This window comes from Artibeus jamaicensis, unplaced genomic scaffold (assembly GCF_021234435.1).
Source record: "Artibeus jamaicensis isolate MK-2021 breed Jamaican fruit bat unplaced genomic scaffold, CSHL_Jam_final scaffold_612, whole genome shotgun sequence".
NCBI classification, from domain to species: Eukaryota; Metazoa; Chordata; class Mammalia; order Chiroptera; family Phyllostomidae; genus Artibeus; species Artibeus jamaicensis.
The window spans coordinates 5719514-5739556 of record NW_026522049.1 but is presented as its reverse complement, the minus strand read 5'-3'; the positions used below and the strand labels follow the sequence as shown (position 1 = coordinate 5739556).

At 42.4% G+C, this 20043-nt stretch overlaps 1 protein-coding gene across 9 annotated transcripts in view; it reads left to right on the top strand.

Moving 5' to 3' along the window:
- AKAP13 (A-kinase anchoring protein 13) overlaps nt 1–20043 on the top strand; it is a 227054-nt gene that overhangs the window by 90820 nt on the left and 116191 nt on the right. For 7 of the 9 annotated variants that reach the window (XM_053658874.1, XM_053658873.1, XM_053658872.1 and 4 more), the window contains exons 4-5: nt 783–1079; nt 9626–9809. In XM_053658874.1, the coding sequence (XP_053514849.1) occupies nt 783–1079; nt 9626–9809 (481 nt within the window). Of the gene's footprint in view, nt 1–782; nt 1080–9625; nt 9810–9908; nt 9999–17220; nt 17437–20043 lie in introns of those variants that run through there. The other 2 variants (XM_053658877.1, XM_053658876.1) reach the window with 2 other exon arrangements.

Here is a 20043-nt window from a genome sequence, read left to right as displayed (position 1 = left end):
TTTGGGGTGGCGTGCAGGTCGCTGCCTCCTGCTGCCGTTCACGAGGTCTCTGCCCACCTGTACTGTGGACGCCACCATCGTTGGCATGCCTCAGCTGGGCTTCTGGCCACAGCATTGTGTCGTTCCTCTGTGAACCAGGGATTCCGCTGATGCCTTAGTACCTTGTGGGAAAGAAGCTGTACCTGAGAGCAGAACTTGTTTTCCTGGCCGTGGCTTACTAGTAATAGTTGAATGAAATCAAGTAGTTTTTCTACTTTTCAAGGTGCTTTATTTGATCGATTGTATTGTGATTATAAAGCAAGTGCTGAGGATCCTGTAAAATTCCTCTTGTGTAGCCCGTATGAGCAACCTTTAACCCTGATGTGTTTTCTGATCTAAAATTCAGTTAGTGGGTGTTAGACTTCCTACTGTGCACAAACCTTATAAGATCCTTGAGCTTTCATTCTTTTAATTTGCTCAAATTGAGCAACCGTAGTTCAGTACACATTGCGATATTCAGAGACTAGTCAATGACAAACACTATGCTATATATGCATGGCTATGGCTGAGACATAAAGTTGTCTGCTCTTTGGTGAGGGAACTACTTTGTATTTGCAAACCATGGAGCTGTAAATGGAGTTTGAAGCAGTTTGGAAGGTTGCTGTCAGAGCTAAGAGAAAGGAGGGGCTTCTTTTAGGAAGGGAAACTTGGGTGGCCTGCAGGAAGAGCAGACAGGACCCACACGTGGCCCTTTTGCTCAGAGGACTCTAATCTGTCTTCTTTGCCCCACGTGTCTCCTCTAGGTCACGACTGCTGTGAGACCGTGAAGGTACAGCTGTGTGCTTCCAGAGAGGGCCTTCCCGTGTCCGTGGTGGCCGAAGAAGATTTTGAGTTCGTCCAGGATGAGGCTTATGATGCAGCCCAGTTCCTGGCAACCAGTGCTGGGAATCAGCAGGCGCTGAACTTCACCCGCTTCCTTGATCGGTCAGGACCCCCATCTACAGATGTGAATTCCCTTGACGAGAAGGTGGCCCTGGCATTCCGGCACCTGAAGCTGCCAGCAGAGTGGAATGTCCTGGGGACAGACCACACTTTGCATGGTAAGAACTTAAAAGACCCACAAACCCATATGTTGAGTTTGGAGTACTTAAGTTTTTTATGGGGCAGCTTTTTCTATAGTCATTGCCATCAAGTCTTCCCCAGTGGCTAAATAAATGTCTCAATGAGTGTAACCAAGTGGCCTTGATGGCGTTTCTCCTGGGTTCTGCAGCCGAGCTGCCAAACCTGCTCCTGCAGGGCAGTGACCCAAGAGGAAGCTGCTGGAAGCTGGCCCCTCTCACTCACTGCAGGGAGCGGCAGGGCGCCTTTCTGTGAGTCCGGTTTCAGGCTGATCTCTCAAGTGTGGAAAGTGACCCATCCTTCATGAGGAGAGCAGGAAGATACCTCTTCATACCTTTTTTGGTATTAATTGATCAAAGACAGGTATTCTGAAGTTCTCCACAGAGTCCGTGGAGCTGGAGGAAAGGAACATGGGGAGTGAGTGGGGGGAGCAGGAGGGCAGGCTGAGCTCTGAGACACTTGGCACTTTTGTTTTTCTTTTTTTATTGTTTTTCTGTGTGTATGTGGGGGGGTTGTTTGTTTCTTTGTTATTATTATTATTATTTTTAACTGACACTTTTCAAAGCAGGTTATTTTCACTCTTGCTTATTTACTGGCTCTCCATGAGAGGGCACTGAAGGAAGGCCTCCACTTTTTGAAAACACCGATGTAATAGGATCTATTTATGTCCCTCTGAGTCAGATAGGGGTTTTCCCACATAATTTTTCTTGTGGCAGATGACATCTACTAAATGTCATGGTTTTTTATATACATACATACACATATTTAAATGAAACAGTTTATACCTGGAGTCCATAAATAACATCCTCTTTCCCTCCTGAGTTCAAATGCAGTTGAAAGATTTAGGAGTTAGAGATGAACATGTTTTTCTGTTACTGATGAAAGCTACATTGGAAGACTGACATTAGGCCTCCTACATGAAATTTGCTGTCTTTTCTAAAGAGCTGGACGGTCATAGGACTTCCCTTCCATCACCACCCAGCTCTGCTCACTGTGCATTTAGCGAGAGCAGACCAGAAGGCACTGTCTCTGCGGGTAGCAGGTCCCGAGCAGAAGTGGCCAGAAGGCATGCTCTGTGCCTGCTCCACAGACCCATCCAGTGAACATGATCTTCCTCCCATGGGCGATCAGTGAAGCGGTGTTTGCCACCTTTGCTTCTCTTATATCCACTGAATTTAACAGTACCAAAGCAGTCTCCTGCCCGAGTGACTACAAAAGAAAGTACAGACTCGAAAGTCAGGGAAGAAAGCATTTGTCCTTTTCTGTTTTCTTGCTATTACAGTGGCCAGAACCCCTGTGCACTGCCAAGACCTAGAGATCGCAGTGTTGCCACTGTATTGGGCATGAGCACCTTTCCAGAAACCTAAGGATGGAGCTCACTACCTCTGCCCTACTGTTTCTGTATTCGTGCAGGAATGGTTGTTCTGATTGCCATTTGTGATGTGGTCAAAATGGATTGCATTGGTTGTTTGTAGAGCTTTTATGGGTTTTGTTTTTGTTTTTGTTTTTGTTTGTTTAAAGAAGGCACAGGAGTTGGATAGTTCATGTTGCCATGATTAACAAGAAACGCAATTTATGGCTGAACAACACTGCTTTGAACTGCGTAGATCCACTTACATATCTTAGGTCCACGGCTGGGAGTCCACATACGCAGAAGGCTGGTTGTGCGGGCGGTTGGTGCCCCCCTCCCCCTGTTGTTCATAGGTCAGCTGTGTTAGAAAAAGCACAGGTCTGGAACTTTCAGCACATCACTTCCCCTCTCTGGCCTTAGCTTCCTTGTGTTTAATAGGGAACTGGCCAGCTTGAATATTTTTGTGGACTTTCCATGTGCCTCTTGAGTTTCTGTTGTATAAAATTGCCCAAGCAGTGCTAGCACAGGCCAAATCAAATTTGGACACTTAAGGAAATGCATTAAAACCACAGTAAGGTACCATTATACACCTATGAGGAAAGCGAAGGTTAAAAGTACCAAGTGCTGGCAAGGAGGCAGACCATCTCACATATTGCCGTGGGGGCTGCAGAACGACTCTGCCACTTTTAGAAGGCAGTCTGGCAGTTTCTTATCAAGTTAAATGTACGTTTACTATGTGACCCAGGAATCCTACTTTTGGATACTAATCCTAGGTTCTTATATTAACTCAAAAAAATCTTTTCACTTATGTGCCTATGGCAGCATTACTTATAGTCACCAAAACCTGGAACTAAGCCAGATTTCTCTCACTGGGTGGATGTATAAACAAGCTGTGGTTCATCAACACAGTTGAGTATTAGCCAGCATTAAAAATTATTGACGTGTGCAATGGTTATCTATTTCTAAAAACTTGGATGCATTTGAAATGCGTTATGCTAAGTCAAAGAAGTCAGTTTCCAGAGGGTATTTAGTATATGACTTCACTTATGAGATAGTCTGGCAAAGGCAAACTTACAGGCACAGAAACTAGATCAGTAGCTGCCAAGTCTGGGAGTGGAGGAAGGGCTGACAGGAGAGGGGTATCATGGGGGAATTCTCTGGGTGTTGGCATGGTTTTGCATTTTGATGGTGGTGGTTGTAAGAACATATGGATGTGTTCCAAATCATAGGATTGTGCACCCCACAAAAGTCAATTTTGTACATAAATTAAAAATGAGATGAAAAGAACAAAAGAAAAATTAACAAGTTAGACGTATACTTTGTAAGGTGAAATGCATGGGATGCTTTTGATTATACTTGCCTTTGAGTCAACCACTGGGACGAGGAATCTGATTTCAAGGGCTAGCCTCACATTCTACAGTTTGAACTGTGTTTGTGGGTTAGAATCTATAAACACTGAGTATTTTAAGGGCAGAGAAGCTTCAGGTAAGAGGAGCCTGCTTGCTCTTGAGGGGTGAATGTAGAGGAATGCTGTGCTCCCATTGCATTGTACACAAATACTTTTAAAAGGCACTTAAAGGAGAAAGGTATGAAGTAAGCTGTTGCCTGGGATAATACTGCGGGTAAATAGGACACCTGGTTTCATAACAGGGACTACTTGCTGTTGAAAGTGAGGATGTTTACAGGTGTTCCAGCCTAATGCTTGTACAAAGGAATCACGTAAGATGTATGTTTAATCCTCACACTAATTGTTTGGATGCAGAGCGTTTTAATTTTTTTCCTCTCAGGTCAGTGGCTCCCTTTAAAATAGCTCATATTTCTCCTATGGAGAAAATACATACGGGCCTGCAAAAGTGTACACGTAATTTCAGGGATTCATGGCCTCCTTGAGCTGCAGGAGCGAATATGACCTTAACTCCTGGTTTGAATTTGATACTGTAAAATGGAAAGAACAGAGGCAGCGGAGTCAGTTTGTTTATATCCTGGTGCAAGAATTTGTGCAAAATGCTCACCTCTTTGTTTCTCAGTTTCTTCATGTATGAAATGGAGGAAAATATATTTGGATAGTGTGTGCCAGTTAGCAAAGCTATTCATTCTGAATACACAGGGACCAATGCACAGTAACTTGGTAGAGACAAAACTTTGAGGTCTGATGAGGGAAAGTAACGTGTCTTATAAAAGGATGGAACAGGACAGCAGAAAAGGGAAGGACTTTGACTTGACGCATAACGAGACTATATTTCTTTTGCTTTCACTTAACTTCTCAATCCTTCACTTTAAAATGAACAAGAGGGAGTTTGTCCATGTAGGTTCTGACAAGGGTTCTTTCATCTGTAGCTACATGAAGCAGACTCTGCACTGGACTTTTGGCCTTGGTTCTGCCTTACAAGCAGTAAGGGTTCATCTGGGTGGAGGGTTGATAGTGGGTAAAGATATCTTCCCTTTCAGTTACCAAGTCTTCACTTAGTTGTTTTAGCTTTTAAGTGCCTTGGGAGTTAGTGAAAATGATGACTTAAGGTGTTTTTTCCCCCCTAAAAGAACCTGGTACAGTGGCCATCAGCCTACCTCTCCAATAACAGCTTGGGCCCATGGAAGACTTGCTCTGAAGAAAACAAGGAGCAGAAACAGTCTGGGGGAAATCGCATTCTTCCTTAGTCATGGTATTGTGTGACCAAGTGAAAAGAAGACCTGATCCCCTTTGGGGGTGGGATTTCTCCCCACTAAGAAATTTGGGTGGAGAGAAGGAGGAGACAGGTTTAAGAATGCTAACAACAGCCTGTGCATCTCAGCTCTGTGGATCTAATGTTGGTTAATGGAGCCTTAACTGTAAGAATTTGCCCTTTTAGTTTCTATGCTCCTTCCAAATTGTTCCCATAGCTTTTCATGGATTTTTTTTTCTTAGTTACACTCACTAATGTTTGCATATTTTTTTTGGCTATTATAGCTTATAAAAAAAGAAAATATAAAAAGACTGCTAAGGGATTTTTTTTCCTTCACAGAGGATTACTGTCTTCATTCCAAGACAAGCAGTTTCTAGTAATAATAGCAGGACTTGAGCTCCACAAGCTTTTGTTGCCTCTCAAACCTTGATTCTGTCCCAAGATCACATGTGTCATTTTTCTCACGCTGGCCTCTTGTTCTCCATCCCCATGGGGTGTGAGAGTTCCCACGTTGCGTGGGATCTCAGGTGTACCCGAGTGGTGGTACAGACGAATAGGAAGGATGGTGATTTTTGGAATCTCAGAGATTCAAAAGTTGCTGTTGAGCTGGGCCTCTGGGTGGATCGATGGGGTAATAAAAGTACACGTGGGTTTTTGATTACTGTATTGTTCACAGAACTTTGAGCATTTTGCTTACTCAGAAAGTCTGACAGTTTGAAGAATCAGCAGCCATCCAGCATCTCATCACAGCTGAATGCCCACTGGGCACACAGCTTTCTGTGCAGATCTGGGCGAGTATGTGTGGGAGGTGCTTCCATCCTATAAGCAGATAGCGAGTGGGGCTTAAGACATTTCCTAGTACCTTCTCTGGGGGGAGAAGCTGGGGCCACCTAGGGATTTTTCCAGTTGAGCATGGTTAAACAGGAAAACCAACCCGCCAGCTTATGGCCTGTGGAATAACATGACAGCATAAAGGAAATGGAAAAGTATTGTGAGTATTCAGATGGAAGGCTCTCTGAGTATAATTGTCTTTAAGAAACCAAAGAAAAATTTAGAAGAGATTTTCCATTTATCCTTTTTTAAAAATGGAAGAAGGCTGACCTGTAATGAAATTAGAGAAGGAAGCAGCAAGGAGAAAATAGGTTTAATGAGCATGTCAGTCAGATTTTACCCAGAGAATCAGAACCAGGAAGAGGAATAAATGTGTATTAAGATTTATCACACGGAACGGCTTGCATGAGTGTGGACATTGGCTAAGCAAGCCTGAATTTGTAGGGCAAGAATAGAAGGTCATGGGCAAGTTTATACCCACCAGCGTTATCCAGAGGTGCCGTCCTTTGCACAGGCTGTCCTCCACTGGCCGACCTCTCTCTCCCAAGGGGAAACCAAGGCCCTGCCTTGAAAGCCTCCAGCAGATTCAGGCCCACTCAGATTATCTGGGATAATTTATCTTCCTTATTAAATCAGCTGATTAGGGGCTTTAATTACATCTGCAGAAAAGCCATCACAGTGAGGGCAAAGGGGAAGGGAGTTGGCTGAAGTGATGCAAGGACATCCAGAATCCAAGACTTAATTGAATTCAAACAGGGACAAAGGACCCAGTTGACATCACAGGAAACGCAGTTAGCGATCCGAAAAACACAGCTGAGTAACTGTTAGGATAGAAGATAAATACTAAATGCTCATCAGATGAAAAAATATATAGAGATACAGGGAGGAGAGAGCAATGATTGATCCAAATTTTGGGCACTCTGGAGTTTAAACTGATTCAAAAGAACAGAAACAATGATAGAAGCTACAGTGGGTAAAATGTTTGTTATTGGAGGAAAACCTATGACAGGATGCATTTTACACCACAATATTATCCTGGTTTTTACAAACACAGACAGGGTGGAACAATGGGAAAGGTATGGTTTTTAGACTCAAGACAGATCTTCATCTGCAGAATGAGGTGAGACCTTGTCTATCATAGGGCTGTTGTGAGAACAGAAAAGCCAGTACAGCCCCTTAGCAGCCCCTCCCCATGTGTTACTTTGCCTGTAGTCTTTGACTGCAGAACGGGGTGGAGGGGTGACCTAAGAGCAGACGTGGTGCCTGCTGCTAAGGACTTCGATTTGGGGAGGATACAGGTGCCAGAATTGGGGTGTCAACTTTGAGCAGGTGTGTGGTGGTCGGAACTCTACTCTTACATGCTGAGCTGACTCAGAGCAGCTAAGGGATCAGAAAGGGTGGGGATGGAGAAAAAACTACTTTAAGGGGGCATCACCTAGTAAGGCTGGAATTAACCAGTAAAAAAATCACATAGTTCCTGGTCGGTGCCTCATTAGCTTTTTTGTATTTGACAAAGATGTCAGAGTGCTTATGAACGTCTTTAGGCACGAGTCAGATGGTGGTGTTTGATCTTTTCCGAGGGGTCTTTCTGTCCTTTCGCCTGCCTGGCCAGCTGCTGTGAGGTGTTGATTATCAAAATTTGTGCCTCTTCATGCAGTGGTTTCTTCTGGTGGTTGATTTCTTTCCAGCCCTGACCCTCTGCTGAGCCCTGTAAATCCTGAATTAGTCAGTGTGCATAGTTCCGCAGGGAAAAATAAAATGGGAATGGTAAGCCCTGGCTGTTGTAGCTCAGTGGATTGAGCGCGGGCCTGCGAACCAGACAATTGCGGTTCGATCCCAGTCAGGGCACACACTGGGGTTGCAGGCAGGTTCCCTGCAGGCCAGTTCCCAGCAGGGGACGCATGAAAGGCAACCATACATTGATGTTTCTCTCCCTCGCTCCTTCCGTTCCCCTCTAAAGATAAATAAATAAAATCTTTAAAAATTAAAAAAAATTAAAAAAAATGGGAATGGTAGTTTCCGCTTCCAAGAAAATTTACCTTGGCAATAAGGAGACTAAACCAACACATATGTGACATTAGAGAACAGTTCAGTTCAGTGTAAATCACAGATTCAAAGGTGCCTTCATTCTTATTGTGCTGTTCATATGGAGAAGCAGTGAGGACTTCAGTGCAAGGAGACTCGGTGGGCTCCCAGAGGTCCGAGACTGCTCAATAAAGAAGTTGAGGCCTGAGGGAGACCGTGGACAAAGGGAGATGTTGTCAAAGCCGACTCTCATGGCTCCAGGGCACCTTTTCCATTGCAATAGTCCCTGAGTGGTCCGCCCGTAGCTGGGAGATGCAGCCTGTGGGGCTGCACACCACAGCCCTGCAATGGCATCAGCTCCTGACATCCCAGGTGGCGGGCAGGAGGCGGCTGAGGAAGGCAGCTAGTGATGCTAGAATGTAACCTGAAGTCTAGAAGGACAGAGAAGAGAGCAGGGAAAGGGAAGTACTTGGCATTTAAAGAGCATCTACTACAGCCAGTTGTCATACTAGCATCTCACCTACCTCCACCCGTTTGTTACTGTAGCCCCGGGAGGAGGTGCTGGCATCCCACTCTGGGGACGAAGAAGGTGAAGCTCAGAGAGGTCAGATGGGTTCTGCCCAGCCCCACAGACGGTGAATGCCAGATCTGAGCCCAGATTTGTCCTCTCTCTACTGCTTTCAGAGTGACTCCTCATACCATCAAGGAATCTTCTCTTCCACTGACAGAAGCCCAAACACGTTTTTTTAGGACTTTGAATGATTTTTAGTGAACAAATGATGAAGGATGTTTTTTTTTTTTAAGATTTTATTTATTTATTTTTAGAGGAGAAGGGAAGGAGAGAGGGAAACATCTATGTATGGTTGCCTTTCGTGCATCCCCTGCTGGGAACTGGCCTGCAGGGAACCAACCTGCAACCCAGGCATGTGCCCTGACTGGGAATCGAACTGCAATTGTCTGGTTCGCAGGCCCACGCTCAATCCAAACACATGTTTTTTTTTCTGAAGTTATTAGTATGTTATCTTAGAGTTAGTCTTTCCTGTTATCCCTGGAGATACGTTTCTTTTCTTAACCAAACAAACAGAAGAGCTGGTAGAGGCAGCAGTTTCATTTGCCCTTAATAGGGGGGAATAAAAAGGCTCGTGTATCCTTAATAAGCAGAACCTGTTTTCAGTGTTCAACTGGCCAACTCCTGTCTGGGTGTTATTTTTTTGAGGTAATTACAGTCTTTATGACACACCCATCTAAGCCTTAAGCCCCAACATCTCTTCCCTTTGGATCCCCATGTTGTGAGGCTATAGCTCCTTTTTTTTTTTAAAGGAAAAGGACATATATCGAGTCACCCTTATGAATCCGCCTGTATCAGTTTGTTGGACAAATGCATTCAATCAAAATATAGACAGAAATGGCTTGATTCTCTTGCGGGACTGTCTCCCGTTGGAGATGTTGCTTCTCATACTTTTTCCTAGTTTAACTTTGTTTTTACTTGAGAGCTGTTTCTCCTCGGCCACAATAAAATTGTTCACGTTGTATGTTGTGGCCTTAACTTCAGGGTCTTAGGTACTTGAAGGCAGTGGTGTTTACCTAACTTTTTTTGTTGGTTTGCTTTTTGCTTTCACATTTGCTTCTTGCTTATTTTTGTGCTCTCCCCCATCTACAGATGGCGGCCCCCGTGAGACGTTGATGCATTTTGCCGTGCGGCTGGGACTGCTGAGGTTGGCGTGGTTCCTGTTGCAGAAGCCGGGCGGCCGAGGAGCTCTCAGCATCCACAACCAGGAAGGAGTGACACCTGTGAGCCTGGCCTTGGAGCGGGGTTATCACCAGTTGCACAAGCTTCTGACCGAGTAAGTGCTCCTTCTCCCTTTGTCCCTGCCCTCACCACCAGCCCCACCCCTGGGTCGTGATAGTTCCACCCACTTGGCATCTCAGTGTGTGTTTGCCACGAATTAGAACCTCAGCTCTCTGTCTTGCCTTCTGCTGGAAGCTTGTGAGCCTGCTCCTGCTTACCGCTTCCCTGCCTGCGAGTGACATACGTAAGTCACATCACTGTTTTCTCTCTTCCCTGACTTTCTGCCTTCATTGCTCCTTGCCTCTTACTGTTACTGGAAACCCAGGATGAGTCTTGTCTGTGGGGGTGGCATTCCATTACCAGGTATCCAGTTTATCCCAGTTCAGTACAAGGGGAAACAGTTTTCCTGGGCCATACCTTTTTTCTGGTATGTCATAGAGGCTTGAAAGAGTTTATTAGAAATGAATACCTTAAAGTAATAATTGCATGCAGAAAATACACTGAACCACTGAGGTTTGTTTGAATGTAATTTCTGTGAATGAAATCAAGAGCAATGGTTTCTTCATCTGAGTAGCAGTAACAAGCAACCGAGTTGCCCTGGAGATGTGCAGTAGGAAATCCTGTCTGTGTGTCTGTGGGTTCAGTTGTTACACAGTCTGACTCTTTAGAGACTCTTCTGAAGGAAGGCTGTTAGTCAAAACATTTGCAGAATCTTGTTTTTTCTTTTGTAAACAGAGAAATAAATGTATTAATAACAGGCAACATTTTTCATTGGAATATTTATATAGGCAGAAATCACAAGTATAGTGTTTCTTATTTAATGTATTTTTATTGTTTTATGATCATTGTCATCTTTTTGTTACATAAGCTAAACAACCTTATTTAGTATCTGTGTTCTTTAGCATTTAAGGGGCCCTTGTACAGTAAGTCATTATTCCCAAATTTTTGTGTGTTTTGCCCATTATTAGACTTAATTTAGTTGCAGTTTATATTTTATCATTTTTAGCTGTGAGTATGGAGTACTCTGCCCAGGTAAAGAAGAGATCTCAGAATGTAATGATACTTTTGTTATATCAACAGGGGTTTTATTTTGTTTTAGCTTTACCTACCAAGCTTATCATTTTTCCAGCTGAGCCAGACCGCAGGTTCTTTGCAGAAAGCCTGGGAATGGGCGCTGCAGATACAGTGACGGTGGGAGGGACGCTCTACATCTCGAATGAGCTTCTGATACTTGAGCCCTCCTATGACAGTATTCCAGGGAGCGATAGGCTCCATTCCTCCGCACTTCCCATCTGGCCGGTGATTGGATTCCCTCTGCCTTCCGCTTCGTGGCCTTAGGAACACAGGCCTTGTTCCAGAAGTTGAAATACTTAGCTCAGTATAAGTATCCCAAGGCTCGAATGCAGTTCCTCTAAATGTGATCTTAGAGCTCCGAGTTTTTGCTGGGAAGCAGAGTTGGTTAAGCCTTGCCATGCAAATGGGGAAATAAAACGATTACAACAGCTTCTTTATGTGCTTGGTGAGGATGTCACAAGACTCATTGCAGCACAGCTATAAGGAAACTAGAGTATTTGTTCTTGGAGAAGAGTTTTTGGCTTGCTTCATAGTACCACCTCTGTTACATGTGGGAAAACCACTCATCTCCTTTTGAAGGGAAATAAGTAAGGGAAAGCCAACTTCAGAAATCTCCAAGTGGAGGACAGCGTAAGCACGGGGCAGCAGATCTAGCTCTGAACTTGTATTCCTCTGGCTCTTCTTTTAGTTTATTGTTCTGTAACCTAGAGAAAGAGCTCTGGGTTATATATAATTAGCAATTTTAAAAAGATAAGGGGTGATTTTACTAAGTCCCTGAGTCTTACTGCCATTTGAGTAGACTGCTAGAATTTCAAGTATGAAGGGCGGGTTGCTTCATTAAATGAATGAATGAATACATGGAGGGTGCATAGCACAGTGACTGGCCAAAATATTACCTCTTATTGCCCTTTATTGAATGTACCTTTCCTGCTAGGCCTGTATCATTGTTTCATCCATTAAGGAAATGTTTCCAAAATCTTGAAGTATTTTCCGGCAGCATTTGGATGTCCCTACTTGACAGTTTGAAATTATTCCCAAATGTGATAAATACACTTTAAAACAATTAGTCTGGCCCTGGCTGGTGTGGCTCAGTGGACTGAGCGCCAGTCTGTGAATCAAAGGGTTGCAGGTTTGATTCCTAGTCAGGGCCCATGCCTGGGTTGGGGGCCAGGTCCCCAGTGGGGGGCGCTTGAGAGGCAGCCACACATTGATATTTTACTCCCTCTCTTTCTCCCCCCTTTTCCTTCTGAAAATAAAATCTTTTAAAAATAGGAGAGTTAGTTTGGCTGTTTGGCACCTGCTGTGATGTTGATGTGTCTGGTTGAGGGAACAGGGAATTTTAGATTGTAAAGGAATTATACAGTGCCGCCACCCTTACAGAAAGAGTACTTCTTCTAAAGATTTTAACTGTGGAGTATTGACATAAAAGTGGTAGAATATTTAATTTGCCCAAAGAATGAGTACAAAAATATTTGTCCTTGTAACTTTATCTTGTTTTTGATGTCAGTTCAACAAATCTTTATTGAAGGCCTGCAATGCATTATTGGTATGTTATAAATAATATTCCACTTCAACTTAAGACAGTCTTTCTGAAATAGACATTGTGTTTTACTGATGAAGTATGGAGGGTCAGAGAACGAAAGTACTAGGTCCGTCTTTGCAGCAATGTGGCAGAGCTGCCGTTGCAAGCACACCTGTGGGTTCCAAGGTGCAGGTTTTTCCCTCTGCAAAAATCTGACAGTTGGAGGAGGACTCAGGAAGAGGCCACCGGGATATAGATGACTAGCACTTACTTAGGAGAGGGCTCTCAGCTTTCCATTTAGTTCCAGGCTCCTCTTTCCTGAGGAAAACGGGATTGTCGGTGCCCTAACTTGATGTTTACATTACCCACAATAATAGGTTTAAAAGTATTGCTGGTGACATTGTGCTGTCTTTCTGCATTCAGCCTCATGACAGCCTAATGAGAGAGTAGGGCAGATGTTATTATCCCTGTTTTGCAATTGAGGAAACAGACCAGAGAGGTGAAGTGAGTTGCCAATGTCATAAGGCTACATACAGAGTAATGGACCCAGGCTCAGGCTCCACGTCCAGCGATCTGTCTAGGTTGAGATGACACATGTGCACATGCAGGGCACAGACCCAGGCTGGCAAACACAGCTGTCAGGCGTGGCTTATTATAGTGGGTGAGGTCGGCCCCTTCCAAACAGTTTGTGTCCCTGGGTTCTCAAGTCCTTCTTTTGATATATTTGCACTTGAAACCTGGGTCCAGGGTCAGAGGGTAGAGTCGCCACTCAAGTGTACATATTTCACAATGGAACTGAGCACAGTTGAGCAAGATGTTCGGTTAACATAATGATTGCCTTTTTCGGGTCCTCTTCAAGGACTTGACAAGTGGGTCCACAGTAACCCATCTGGTGCAAAGTAAGTGTGGAGCCTTTGCTTTTGCTTAGGAGTGGGAGGAATGAAGTAAATGCACAAACTTAACTTCAGAGTAATAGCCAGGATTTTTTGTTACTTCATCTGGCTTAAGCCCCATCCATTTGCCCATTTGTCTGTCTGTCCATCCATCCATGTTCCTGCCCTCCTTTCTCACTACGTGATCAGGCCTTTGTGTTTTGGTACAGATACGGTGGTAGAACTGAGTGGAAACTAGAAAGAGGAGGAGGGACGGTAACACTAAATATTGAATGTGCTGCGTTGATGCTTTACATGTGTTCTCATGTAAAATTTCTCAGCAAACATCTCAGGTGTGGTCAGATTAGTATGGTCAGTACTGTGTTTTTCTACAGATGAGAAAATAGAGAGGCCAAATATCTTGCCCAAGGCTCTGTCGTCAACACTTGCCATTATTTGGAAGCCTGTTTTTAAACTATTGATAGAATTTTATGAGGAGTCATGTTTGGTGACATTGTCAGTCTTTTAACCAACTAATTTGATTATGCTGATTCATAATAGATCTGGTTTTCAGTGACTTTTTCTTGGGGGGGGGTGGGTAAAATTTCCACCGAAGCATTTTAAGAATTTTGGAGTTTCATAGGGTTTTTTTTGTGTTTGTTTGTTTTCTTTTACCATTCAGATAGTAATATCTGATTTCCCTATCTGGCAACTTGCTGGAAAATTGCAAAATGCACTCAGAAGAAAATATTTGTATTTATATAACTGTAACACCACGTGCCATTTATTGTGTTTGTACTAGGCATTTTACATAAATTCTTGTATATTTTATCCTCTCCCCAACATTTTCAGGTGGGCATTTTATCTTGACTTCACCAGGTGACCCCCATAGCTGGTAAGTAATGGAGCAGTAATTAGAACGAGGTTGTAACTTCCATGCCCATGAATTTTTACACTGGTGGGACCTTTTTTTTTTTTGTATTTTAAATTTAGGTTTGTTTTATTTTTTTTTGCTGGATGAATCCCTTCACTTTTTTTGTTTTTTTTTTGTTTGTTTGGGATTTAAACAAGACTTCTTCTGGAATTTGCTCTATCCCTTGTATGTTTTTTCTTCTGTCCGCTTCTTTTCCCTCCTTGCTCTGTGCAGGCAAATGGCCCCAGCCTGTGAACATTTAGGTCTTAGAGTTTCTTTCAGCGTTGTGAAGTTACACGTCTTAGCCTGTGATAACAAATACTCTATGGTAACATATGTGGTTTTGAATATGGTAACACTGGTGCTTGCTGGTTAGGTCAGTTGGTTAGAACGCTACCCTGATACACCAAGGTTATGGGTTTGATCTCAGGGGACGTACAGGAATCAACCAATGAATGCATCAATAAGCAGAACAACAAATAGATGTTTCTCTCCCCCTCCCTCCCCTCTTCTCTCCTTCTAAAATCAACAAGTAAGTTAACTTTTAGAAAAATAAGGAAAATATTTCTGACTTCACTATAGATCTTAGTGGAAGAAAATATGAACCTGGAGTATAGGACTTTATATTTGCATGTAAGCAAATGAAGTTGGCACCTTCCTCCCTCTAAAAAACACAAACCTTTAGTAACCACTACACATTATTTTTATTTGGTCAATTTTGAAGTTTCCTTAAATGTATATACAAATAGAAAGGATGACTTGGAAAATTTCAGTATTTGACCAAATCTGAATATTATCAGCACGGAATGAAGTTGTGTGTGTTCAGAATAAATGTGGAAAAGTAAAAATAACACTAATCCTACAATGAAACAGTTCTGCTTTAGAACTCTGACCTCGTAGTGGAAGAACAAGAACTTCTGAGCATCACCAGCTTCTGCGTTGCCCTTGATTCATTCAGCAGTGCACTCACTTTCCACTGAACATCACCGGCACAACAGCGATATTTCTACCTCGTTGGGAGGCGGAAAACTAATTTGGGAGAGTTTCTTAGGAGCATTTCTTCTAGAAGGAATTTTCTACTTAGGATTCTTGGTTTACTGAATCTCAAGAATGGTTTGGTTGTTGAAATTGTGTAGCATTTTAAAACAACCGTTTTGACACGATTTTGTCCATATACACCTATAGCTAGTGAAGGCTGTTGTTTTGACATTTGGTTAGTGAAAACAAAATGTATTTGTGGTACCTCATTGTATTCCTGACCATTTCTTTATGCATTTAATTCTGGATTGAGAATTAGTTATCATAGTTGTTATATATGAATTTGGCTATTTTTCCTTCTTGTAAAATTTGCAGGTATCAGTGGTGACATTCGCCTTTTAATTTTTTTCTTATAGGAGGTGAGTAATTTATAGATAGAATATTTTTGAAAAGATACATGGCATAAATGAGATGATATATAAACAATTTTAAAATTATTGTTTAATGCTTATTTTATATAATAGTTAACAATGTTCATAAAAATTAGTTTGTACAATATATAATATCTATAATTATTTTATCATTTATTTTAGTAAACATTTAATTGGCTCAAAAGAGATACAATGTTCTTCTGAAAATTATAGGACCAGTGCACTTTCAATATTCATATGCATTAACTCTAAACCTATTTCTCTATTAATTTAACTATTTGCAAACTCTTGTTTTTATGCATAGCATTAACAGTTTTCACAATCACTAGTTATTGTAGCATTTTGCTCTTATAGTAAGTATACATTTATGCTTTAATTGGCCAGGAGAATTTCTGCATAAAAAGCATGTAAGGAGATTTGCACTTTAAATTTTGCAGAGAATGTTTACAGAATACTTCTTACTTTCACAATACTTTTTATATTGGTGATATCGCTGCACTGATACAATGGTAGCCTCTGCAGTCTCTCTTTTTTTTTTTTAAGATTTTATTTATTTATCTTTGGAGGACCAGGGAGGGAGAGAGGGAGAGAAATATCAATGTATGGTTGCTTCTGGTGCACCCCTTACTGGGAACTGGCCCCTGCTGGGAACTGGCCTGCAACCCACGAATGTGCCCTGACTGGGAATCCAACCGCGATCGTCTGGTTCGCAGGCCCGCGCTCAATCCACTGAGCTACACCAGCCAGGGCTTGCAGTCTCTTGATCATTGATCATGTACGTGCACGTGTTCAGTAGGCCATAAACATTCGGCCTTAAAAAGGGCAAGGCTGTGAACTTGAGTGCATCCCTACTGTTTACCATCTAGGAGCCTCTGTTTCCTCATCTACAAAATGAGAAGTGACAGTGTGCACCTCACAGGCCTGTTAGGATTAAATGAGAACATGCTTGTAAAGTTCTCAGAAAGTTAGCGTGTCCCTTTTTTTTTTTTTTTTTTTTGAGAGGTAGGAAAGAAGATTCACTGGAAATAAAGTGATTGCTCAGCCTTATCAAGTGTGACATGTCTGCACCACCGTCCACTTTCTGATGGACTTTTTCCTGGTCAGCCCACCCCACAGCTGTAACACTGTCCCTGGAAACATGAGGGAATTAAAGCTCCATTTTCCTCTCAGGTTTGAGGGGAGTAAAGAGCGGTGGGGTGATGTGGGGGTAGTTGCTTGACAGTTACCCCACACGGAAGGTTCCTGTCCTTTTGGTTTGTCTCATTCTCAGAAACTTCCTTCTTTTTTGTTCATTAGAGCTGCGCCAGCCCAATGGTATACCCCTTGTTTATTGAGCACTTTGGGAGAGCCAAACACTATCCCAACACTTTGCATTTGTGTTCATTTGATCTCACAACAAAGCTGGCTTTCCCAGTTACAGATGAGAAAATTGAGCTTCAGAGAAGTGTAAGTAATTGTGCCTGCCCCCCAAAAAAGGAAGAGAGAAACTAAGAATAGGAGTGCTAAAATGTGTTGTGAATTTGCATGTGCATTAATGCATAACTCGTGTAGCGGTGAGTTCCCTACAAACACCTAAGATAGCGAGTGGCCTCTTCATTTTGAGGTGGATCAGTGATCCCCTCCCTCTTCTGCTCTGAGCCTCTTCAGCTCCATTTTGGCAGAGTTGTGGTTGAGTGTGTAGGGTCCTTGATGTTTGGCACTGTTTCGGTGATGCGGTTTCAAGGAAGACACTGCAGTGGCCCTCAAATAAGGAACTAGGTGCTGCACTTCCTGTCACAGGCAGACTCAGCAAAACACGCCTTCGGGCAGGACCAACCTGGTGAAGCTGCAGTATGAAGCCCAGACCCAAATAGGATGGGCTTGCGATATTCGTGGTGCTTGGGCAGCCATAAGTGAGTACAGAGTGATGTCTTCTTGATCTTCCTTGTTTATCCTCTGACATTTTATGTGACTTTTTGTTCTACCTCAACAAGATGTATTTTTAACTCCTCCCTCGCCCCCGCATGACTTGTGTTGTTAGTACCGGAAAGATGTTTTTCTCTGCAGTTGATTTGACAGGGTTTTACAGTATGTTAGCATCCAACCTGAACTTTTTCGTGAGTTGCAACTTGCTGGACAATGTAAGAAGCAGAGGTGAATTGGTTATTGATTGCTGCATAGCAGGTGGAACACTGGGAATTAGTTGACAGTCACTCTGGGCTTCATGAATTTTGTGGTTGTACCACATACATAAATTTTGAGTTTGAGGGGGCTACCTGTGGATACCCAGTTTGGATGCTATAACCCATCTCTGAGGAATGGCCTCTTAATTTGTGTCTTTTACAGTTGAAAACTTGCTGTTGATCCTATTAAATTTATGATAATGAAACCTACCTAACATCCCTGACTAACTTCTCATTTAATACTATATCAGAATTACAGTTTGTATTATTTGAATGTGGTCAGAGTTTGAAACTGTTACAGGGCAGCTATCACCGTGGAAGTGGAAAGACTGGGTACCAACTCTCACCTTTTCAGGTACTAGCTGTGCACCTGGGCAGATTGTCCCTTAAGCCTCAGTTTTCTCATGTGAAAATGGAAATACACTGACAACTGCATCAAAGTTGTTGCAAGGAATACTGATAGTTAATATTTTAGTGCCATTGTTTTGTTTTACATTCTCCTCATTCCCATTGCTTTCTCTGTACAGCTACAGTAGCCCAGCCTCACTGGCTGGCTGGTTGCTACCTCAGGACCTTTGTACTTGCTGCACCCATTTCCAGACACATCCTGTCCCAGTAGCTCACATGCTGGCTCTTTCATGGGATTCAGGTCGGGTGTCACATCTCCTGAGATTTTCACCTATGCGAAGAAGCCGTTCCACTCTAAGGAATTTTCCACATAAGCACCCTGATTTATTTTCTTTAAGGCACTTACCTCTCCTTGTAATTATAGCCCACTATAATATTAGCTCCATTCTAATAGGTGCCTTGGTTGTCTTATTTATTCATTGGCGTATTTGTAGCATCTAGGAGCAATAGATAACTACATGAGTCTTTGTTGAATGTTTGAATGAGTAAGATTATAACCTAGATAATTCATTTTCTGGAATTGGGGTATTTCGAGATATCCTGAAGTATGAACTTAAGAACAACATAGAGAAGACCAGATGCCAGGTAGAATGCATTTTTAATGCAATGACACGCCAGCTGTAGTCTTATTTTTTAATGACCTTTGGAGACATTTTATCAATAAGAGAAAAATACCCATGTGAACATTTTAAAGCAAGCATTCATATAGAACCCAATACATTTTTGTGTGCTGAGAAATAGTATTTTAGTGATTGCCTCGTGTAGACACGGTTCCTTTCTATTTTGTAGGGTGTAGAGTGGCATTTTAAGCTTAAACAACGTAAGTTAAGAGTCTCTGTATACTTAGGCTATACGTGTCTACTGGAATCTTTTGTGTATGCACACCAGTTTAGGAAGGGGTGCTAACATGAAAGTGATTTAATGGTGAAGACAGAAGTGTTTGGTAGACTAGCTCTTGGTGCCTTTGTAAAAAAATGTAAAGAAACATTTTGCTTGGAGCATATTTCCTTACGATCATTAATCCACAGAAGTTTACTGTGCTAAATTGCTTAGGAATAGATTGCTTAGAATGAATTAAGAACTTCCTATTTTAAATGAAACCTTGGCTGGTTTGCTTAGACTTTGTTCTCCATTGATATATAAAATGTCAACCTTGTTACTTGGAAGATTAGAAATGATGTTTGTGATGAAAGCACATTGAAAAACTAGATTCTCCTTTACAGTGTATTATTTTAATTCCATCCTATGATTAGATTTCCAGTGTTTTACGTTTCCTTCAGGGAAGTCATGTCAGTAAATTACTGCTGCCCAAACTACTGCTGAGGTTTTAATCGTTCTTCAGGTGTGTGGGGAAGGAGCCAGTCCAGAAGCAGGTGGAAGACTGTAGGCATCAGGGACGATTACTGCAGCAGGGACCCAAGGAGCATAGGAGCAGACGGAGCAGACCCACCGTTTAGAAGAGGCATCCTTGAACTTAGGAGGAATGGGCAGAGGCATCATTTAGTATATGAAGATCGTTTTAGCTCTCGTTAGACGGCCCCAAGCTTCTCACTAAGAGAAAAGCTTCTCACAGGAGAAAAGGTCACCTGAGAGTGAAGGAGGCAGGGTAAAACCCGGGCCTTTGAGGAAATTGCAGAAAGTTTAAGTAACCCTTGTGGGGATGAATCAACACAGCGATTTGTACCCGGTGTGCGTGAGAATTTTTCAAACATGTAATATCTGACTTTTTAGTTAGTGGCACTGACCTCTCTTCCTTTAGAGTATCAAATAAAAAATAGCAACCAACATGACAGTAGCCATCCGATGTGAATGAATAAGAAAATATACCTGTATTTTTTGTCAGATCGACAGAAAATATATTTTTTGGTGTGCCACAGAATTTTAATAATCTGTCTGTGCCATGAGATGAAAAAGGTTGAAAATCGTTGA